Below are 8,144 nucleotides of genomic sequence, written 5' to 3'. Positions count from 1 at the left end.
ACAAGAGGAGAAAGCACCTTCAGATAGTGCCAGAGCACCTGAGGGGGGCACCAGGGCCCCATGCGGCCAGGGGGGGGCACATAGCCCGAAGGGGGGGGGGGGCTCCAGGGCCCACACAGGCCAGAATGGGGGGAGCAAGCTGGAGCATGCTCATGCAGTAGGGAGGGCTTAATTCTGGCTGGAGGCCTGTGTGCAGGACTCCACCCCGCTCCAATTCACAGCAGGGCTCCCGGAGCCCAGTGGGCAGGGAGAAGACAGCCCCTAAGGCGTAACTCCCCTTCAGGCCTAGGGGTGTCAGGTGCCCAGCCTGAGACACCAAGTCTGATTCGCAAAGGGCAGGGCTCAGCGCTCTCAAATCAGACCCCTCCCAGGGGGCCGACGGGGCCTCCCAAAAATCACTCCTCCCTTTGGAAAGTGCAGGCCTTAGGCATTGTGAACAAGTGTGTGGCAAGTACCTTGCCGTGGCATTCACAGGGAAAGTCTGCTCCCTGCACGACCCCAGACACTCTGCCCTTGGCTTTCCTTCCTACCTTGCCCTCCCAGCTCTCTCCTTCCTTCCCCAAAGCCCACCCCAATTTCTGCCCCATAGGGCTCCCTCCACCCCTCCCATCAGCCAAGGTTACCAGCACTGGAAGAGCATTAATGCAGCGCCTACACGGGCTGTTTAAGGCGGGCACTCCCAGGCCCCCCGTGACTGTCCTCGCCACTGAGTATCAGAAATAAGACTGGCAGGTGACTGGTAGAAGAACCTTCACAGGGAGAAGATACCAGGTACCGAAGGGCGGAGAAAGGCAGAACAAGAACCAGTGGCTGAAGCTATAAGGCCCGAACAATGAACAACGAGGGTGATCAACCACCGGAATGTGCTGCCAAGGGAACTAGCAGACTCTCCATCTCTCGATGTCTTCAGCTCCCGACCGGCTGCTTTTCTGGAGGACACACTGTACTGCAGCCAGACATGTCGCTGGGCTCAGTCCAGAGTAACTGGGTGACATTCTCTGGCCTGCGTTACACAGGAGCCTGACTAGATGATCTACCGGTCCCTTGACGCGATGAATCGAGCTCTGGGTCGTCACGCAGACAGCGGGGCATCGGTTCCATGCAGCTCCTGTTTGGAAGGTTACTACTGCGCCTATGAAGGCAAAGCCTTTCCATCTGCTAACGAGAGCTGGGATGCTGCACAGAGGTAACATGCCAGTGGCCACATACCGACATCGAGGGGCCCAACCCAGCCCGGGCCAGTCGTACCTCAGCACGGGCCAGTCGTACCTCAGCCCTAAGCAAAAGGGAAAACATGGAAGGACCACGTGGCTCACTCAAGCAACATCCCCGTGAAGGAGCAGAAATGCAGCCCACACTACGTCAATGTACAGAAGCATCAGCTGTGACAGGGAAGGCGTAAGGAGGCTCAGAGGGAACCAGAATGGCCAGCAGCAAATAGGAACTTCTGTAAGTCTCGGAGAACCAGAAAGCTGGTGAGAGTCGCTGGCCCTGCTAGATCAGCAGAGGGTGAGTGGAACAACCAGAGAGGACGAGACACTGAGCAGCAGGGTTGCTAAAGTCTTCAGTGGGGAGGGATAGCTCAGTGGTTTGAGCACTGGCCTCCTAAACCCAGGGTTGTGAGTTCAATCCTTGAGGGGGTCATTTAGGGATCTGGGGCAAAAATCTGTCAGGGGATTCGTCCTGCTTTGAGCAGGGGGTTGGACTAGATGACCTCCTGAGGTCCCTTCATACTCTATGATTCACCACAGAGAATGAGGGGAGATTCCCACCCCGTGCTTGGTAACAGAGATTCCCACCCTCTTTGGTAACAGAGATGAGGGACGGCGGTGTCAGACACGGGGCTGCTGAGACATGGCTCAGGGCCGTCGCAGTTAGTGCCCAAGCAAGGGGAAGACCCAGAAGCTCTGGTGGGACAGGGGAACAAGGGGCTGATGTGGGGATCACATCACAACGAGCCCACAGGGATCTCCACCAAAGCACTGCCAGAGGCTGCAGCCCGTGGGATTTGCGCCCAATGAGGAGATTCGGGTCCATGCGACTAGCCACAGCTGGGCCATGGTGGGAAAGGTCTCCAGGCCACCGTTACACAGGGTGAGGAGTGGGGAGGGTACTCAGGGAGTTCATTTACCTGTCTGAGGCTTTGGACAAGCTCATCCTCCTCGGCAGTCAGGCGCGTGGCATAGCAGTAGCTCATCGGCAGGTACACCTGGCGGCAGTGGCACCACAGCGTGGAGGGGTGGCCTGGCATCCACGCCGGGAGCAGCCTGTCACACAACAGAGGGATGCTGTCTGCAGCTTGCAGGATGGGGAGTGGGGAGCCGCAGGGACACGGCACAGTTAAGGACAGGGGTGTGGGCAGTCAGAGGGGTAATGTGCCCAGGAGACACCCGGGGCCCAGGATAGCCGCTGCCTCAGTGTTAGAGCAGCCCTACAGGACAACGCACCGACCCCAGGCGATCGCTGCTCCATGCTCCTGGGGTGTGGGGGACCTGGAAGAGAAGCTGGAGACCTCGTTTGGAGCCAGGAGACTGTCTCCTCCAGCCCGAGGACAGTGTTCTGGGCTCTCCCAGCAACCCAGCGAGGCTGTTATCCTGGACAGGGCCTCTGCCAACAGACTGCATCTGATTCCCTGTGGTTTGTGTTAACGGGGTGCGGAGGGAGGCGCAGGGAATAAACAGCCTCTCCAGCAGGGAACATGCCAGTGGGCAATGCTGCCACTAGTTTCCCTGTAATCAGCCAGCTGCCTGAACTCCCTCACTTCACACTGCCCCCTGCTCCTGGCCCCATGGCCAGCTCGGGCACCAGCTGTCCCTGAGGGCTGGGGGAGTCTGCGGCACGCCCAGCTCCAGGACAAGGACAGCTGTGGCATGCCAAATGGGGAGGAACCGTGTCAGGACCCAGCACAGGTTCAGCCCCAAGAGGGAGGGACTTGGGGAGAGCGCAACGTGTGGGTCTGGAGGCTGGCAGAGAGGGCAGGAAGGCTGGAGGTTGAGCAGGTGGGCCGAGCTTGGAGGGGGAGGGAAGGTCATCAACAGAACATCCCTCCCCCATCAGCCCACGCCCCATGCCAGGAATGGTGCCTGGTTTCCGTGCCCGAAGCCTCCTGGCCCAGGCTGAGCGGGAGAATGGGGGACTGGTGCAGGCCGGGGATTACTCTCAGGTCCCTGGTATTCGGCATCGGGCTCTCTGCTGGGTGCTGCTGCGAGGGGACAGGGCTGTGGCTTGGGACTGAAAATCAATACACTCTGCAGATACAGAATAGCACCTACCACAGCTCAGGGAACAGCGTGTTCATTCCCTCCCAGCTGTAAACGTTCAAGACGGCCAGCCAAAACTTCCCCCAGGACGGGATTCCCACAGCACCCCCTGGAGAGACAGACACAGATCTGGGCTCTGACGGCAGCCACGGGGGCCAGGGACACGGACCCTGCCATGTGACAGGGCATGAACAGAGGCTCCTGAATCCTGGTCTGGTCTGGTCGTGTGGCAGGCCAGGGACCCTGGAGAGCGGCAAGTCGGTGCGGCGGGCACACAACGGGCACTACACTCCGACAGACACAGCCATTCAGAAACGACACCTGGGAAGCGTTTGCAACCAGTGAAGGAGCTGAGGTTTCACCGTCACCCCAGAAGGTAAGCGCGGCAGGGTGCTGGCACAGCAGGATGCAGCATGGGCTGTGACATGCCACACGTGCTGCGACAGCCAGGCCACGCTGGGAGAAGCTAAGGGCGGCAGGGCAGAAACTAACGTGCGAACTGCACATGCTGCCATACAGCCAAGGACAAGCCATTGCAAAGGCTCATGCCACTCTGGCCGCATGTCCCCTCGCCTACCACTCACCCCTTCGGAGCTGGGCAAGCCCTTCTCAACAGTCCCAGCCCCATGGCTGCTGGGGGGAGGACAGGATGCTGGAGAGCTCCAGCCACATGCTGACCTTTGCTGTGGAGGTTGATCCGAGCCCTCACGAGGTCCGGGTCATCCGGCCCAACCCCCAGGATCCTCAGGGACGTGTAGTTGAGCGCTGTGCCAAACACCGTCGATTTGTCTTCCACGTGCCTGCCACATACAGAGAGCAGGGAAGTCAGACATGGCCGAGCGCTCGTGCAATCAACCGAGACTGGTTTTATTGGGGCAAACCTACCCAGGGGGTTAGAGCTAACTGAGCAAACTAACTGAAAAGCAACCGCCCTGGGCCATGCTGCTGGGAAAAGGGAACGAAATGCTCCAAGCCCCTCACTCTAGTGGTCTCCCCATGGTGAAGGAGGGCTCTGGTCACGCCAAGTGCTGGCCTCCACGGCCCTGCAGCTCCAGCTCTCAGCATAGCTCTGAGCCGCTTCCCACATGTAAGGGAGCACCAGGCCAAGCTCTGGATGCTGCGGGGGGAGCTTCAGAAGCACTCAGCCATGGCCTAGCCTGTCCCCGCTGAAGCCATAGGCAAGTGCTCTCGTCAAGGCAAGGGGGGGCGGAATGACGCCAACACCGAGTACTTCGAACACCCACCGTTGCGTTGCTGTGTGATTCAGTACGGCGGCACTGCCGGAGCTAAAGTCACCCCGGAAATGCCGATGAAGCGGGGCTTGATTTGCTAATGAAATCAGAGTGTTTCCCTCCCAGGGGCCAGCTTGGGGGCTGGTGGGATTTCAGGGATTTTGTTTAATAGGTTGAAGGCGAGACACAGAAAATGAGCCAGTTTTGAACATTCTCTCTCGTTTCCTAGTGCTCCTCTGGGTCCCCCTCACCTCCGCTGGAATAGGGAAACCTGCCTAGACAATGGCGGAGAGCTGGCAGTGCAGGCGTACGTTTCTACCATGATTGCTTTCCCTTTCACCAAGGCCTCTGATCACAGACCCTCCTCCTAGAGACAGGAAAGACACTCTTCTCCAGTGAAGCCAAGACAGAATGCACATAACAGCCAGAATGCCTCTGCAGACCAGCCCTGACACCACCCCAGCAATGTTCCCGGCAGTCCATGCCTGCCTGCTGGAAGGCTTCCCTCACCTTGTTTCTGTGCCCTCCTTTCCCGAGTGTATTTAATGACCAGCAGCCCACCCCATTAACACACCTCGAGCTGCTACAGCAGCTCTGCGCCGTCCAGGAATGCCATGACCCGGGGAGGGCTAGTGAGGGGAAGCACAAAGCAGGTGGAGCAGGACCTAATGTCTGGCAATAATGTCTGAGATATAAGGCTGTATCAGAGCAGATAACAACGCGCGAGGCAGACATCTCAGGAATGGAACTGGCTTTTGTGCTTGCAAGGGGCTTCTGAGATTTCTATACTGTTTTCACTGACTGTTTTGTACAGGGACAGACAGATAGGAACCATTCCCCTGGTCAACTGGGTCTGGAACGCACAACCCGCCCAAATGCAGCAGGAATAAGGAGAAAGGAACTTCTCTGCTACTCACAAGCCCCAGCCTCCGTCCGGAAGCTGCACCGAGCGCAGGTAACGCACCATCTCCCTCCTGTACTCTTCTGGCAGCGGGATCTTGGCAACATGGCAGGTGATCAGGAAACCTGTTGGACAAAACAGTCCGCCCTTTAGGCCAAACCACCCCCCGATTTCAGACTAGGGACACTCTAGTTGGTTCAGAGAAGCATGTGTCCTGTTCATGGTCAGCACAGGACATGAGAAATCACTGTAGCTAGGGAGTCCCAAGTAAGCACTGCACGTATAGCTAACAGGGAGCAGCTACAACCCCAGGCTAAATGGCTCCAAGGTCGTCATCTGCTGGAACCCAAAAGTGTCATCAGGGCCGTCCAGACAGAATGCACATCAGACTGTAACAACCACATGACCTTCCCTAGCTTCCCCGGCTTCAGCCCCCGCGATGGAACAGGCTGTGGGGGTCAGAACTGCACCAAAGGACCCCGCCCCCATTCGGCAAAACCAGACGGGGGATTTAACTGGCTGGGTAGTTCTTGGTGCTTCACAACAGACGTCAGCTCATTATTAAAGACACGTTCACTGGGGATTAACTGTAGTGCAATGCAGCCGGGGCATTTCCTAGGTCACTGTTTGGGGAAACGATTGGCCATTAAGGTTCAGCACCCAGTGTGCTGGGGAATGACAAGACGCTGCCCTGCCCAGGCCTGCGACAGCGCCCGACCCTGAATCATCCCCAGACAGCTAAGCAAAGAGCAAGCGCCACGGACCCCATAGACCCTGGCCACGCTGCCGGACCCTGCTTGGCACCCGCTATCCCATCCCTACGCAGGTAACTCTGTGCGGAGGTGCTGCCGCTCAGAGCACATGGCGCAGCCATTTCATCCACCGTACCTGGCAGCAGGAAGAGGGGCCCCCCGTAGTCACCGGCCCAGTGCCCATCCTCCGCCTGCAGGCCAGAGTAAAACTTCATCCCATTCAGCGCTGCTTCCTGGGCTGTGCAGGCCTGGGGCAAGGCCTTGAAGAACTTACTCTGCAAAGAAAGGAAGAGGAGCAGGGACAGACACAAATTAAAAGAGCATTGCTCCAGCTCGCGCACAAGGAATGGCCAGCGGCCAAGACACCAGTAGAATCAAGTGCCTTGTGCTGTGGGATAGGGCGGCACTGCAGTCCCACGGGTAATCAGGGTATGTGTACCTCCCCCATGGCCTGCACTGCACTGGCCTTTCACACAATCCTTAGTAGCAACGCCAGCAACCAGACACCAAATCCAGCACAGAGCGACTGTGCAGAGCATGCATAGGGATGAAGAGGGTATGGGAGGGGAGCAGAGGAGTGTGAATACAAGCAGGACACTTGCTGCCTTGAAGCACCTTCTGAGTCATTCAGTGCATAACACTGGTCTACAATTTTTGAGAAGTCGTCTGCTTCAGAGATAAAATGTGCTATTTATTATGTATTTTGATGTGCTGAATTCAAATATGACAATTAAAACAACTGCTTGGCTACTGTTTTTAAGATATTTAAGTTTTTACATTTAATGTCTATGTATATTGTGTAGATAGAGTTTTAATCATAAATTGTAAACCTAGGTCTTTTCATGTGTTTATGGTTGCTTTACATGATAATATTTCACCTGTCCAGTTTATGTAACACTTTAAAAATCAGCAAAAGGGTTATATAAATAAAATTTATTATGAAACAAAAGGCAAAAAACTATTATGTTCATAGTTTAGTCCTATTCAGTGTCTACTTGGCGCTTCTTGGCTTGTCTCTTGTATTCATTAAATGGAGCATCTCTTGTCACTGTCCAGCAATAGTCTGCAAGCATTGATGGGCTCCATTTGCCCTGATAGCGTTTCTCCATTGTTCCAATGTGCTGGTGAAATCGCTCGCCGTGCTCGTCGCTCACTGCTCCGCAGTTCGGTGGAAAAAAATCTAGATGAGAGTGCAAAAAATGTATCTTTAGTGACATGTTGCAACCAAGGCTTTTGTATGCCTTGAGGAGGTTTTCCACCAACAACCTGTAGTTGTCTGCCTTGTTGTTTCCAAGAAAATGTATTGCCACTAACTGGAAGGCTTTCCATGCCGTCTTTTCCTTGCCACGCAGTGCATGGTCAAATGCATCATCTCGAAGAAGTTCACGAATCTGAGGACCAACAAAGACACCTTCCTTTATCTTAGCTTCACTTAACCTTGGAAATTTTCCATGGAGGTACTTGAAAGCTGCTTGTGTTTTGTCAATGGCCTTGACAAAGTTCTTCATCAGACCCAGCTTGATGTGTAAGGGTGGTAACAAAATCTTCCTTGATTCAACAAGTGGTGGATGCTGAACACTTTTCCTCCCAGGCTCCAATGACTGTCGGAGTGGCCAATCTTTCTTGATGTAGTGGGAATCTCTTGCACGACTATCCCATTCGCAGAGAAAACAGCAGTACTTTGTGTATCCAGTCTGCAGACCAAGCAAGAGAGCAACAACCTTCAAATCGCCACAAAGCTGCGTTGGTCATATGTTGGTCATAGTTTATGCACCTCAAAAGTTGTTTCATGTTGTCATAGGTTTCCTTCATATGGACTGCATGACCAACTGGAATTGATGGCAAAACATTGCCATTATGCAGTAAAACAGCTTTAAGACTCGTCTTCGATGAATCAATGAACAGTCTCCACTCATCTGGATCATGAACGATGTTGAGGGCTGCCATCACACCATCGATGTTGTTGCAGGCTACAAGATCACCTTCCATGAAGAAGAAT

The 8,144-nt window shown here is 55.1% G+C and overlaps 1 protein-coding gene across 1 annotated transcript; it reads right to left on the bottom strand.

Moving 5' to 3' along the window:
• Window positions 1-103: 103 nt before the first annotated feature.
• On the bottom strand, window positions 104-6,667 carry LOC135980286 (lanosterol synthase-like). The gene is made up of 5 exons (XM_065580323.1): window positions 6,282-6,667; window positions 5,410-5,518; window positions 3,939-4,060; window positions 3,273-3,369; window positions 104-2,267 (listed from the first exon to the last, which is right to left on the bottom strand). The coding sequence occupies exons 1-5, from the start codon at window positions 6,358-6,360 to the stop codon at window positions 2,042-2,044; spliced, it is 633 nt and encodes a 210-aa protein (XP_065436395.1). The 5' UTR covers window positions 6,361-6,667; the 3' UTR covers window positions 104-2,041.
• Between the last annotated feature and the right edge of the window lie 1,477 nt (window positions 6,668-8,144).

Source organism: Chrysemys picta, unplaced genomic scaffold, assembly GCF_011386835.1.
Source record: "Chrysemys picta bellii isolate R12L10 unplaced genomic scaffold, ASM1138683v2 scaf2532, whole genome shotgun sequence".
Lineage (NCBI taxonomy): Eukaryota > Metazoa > Chordata > Testudines > Emydidae > Chrysemys > Chrysemys picta.
The sequence above is the reverse complement of the archived record's forward strand: the minus strand, read 5'-3'. Positions and strand labels throughout refer to the sequence as shown.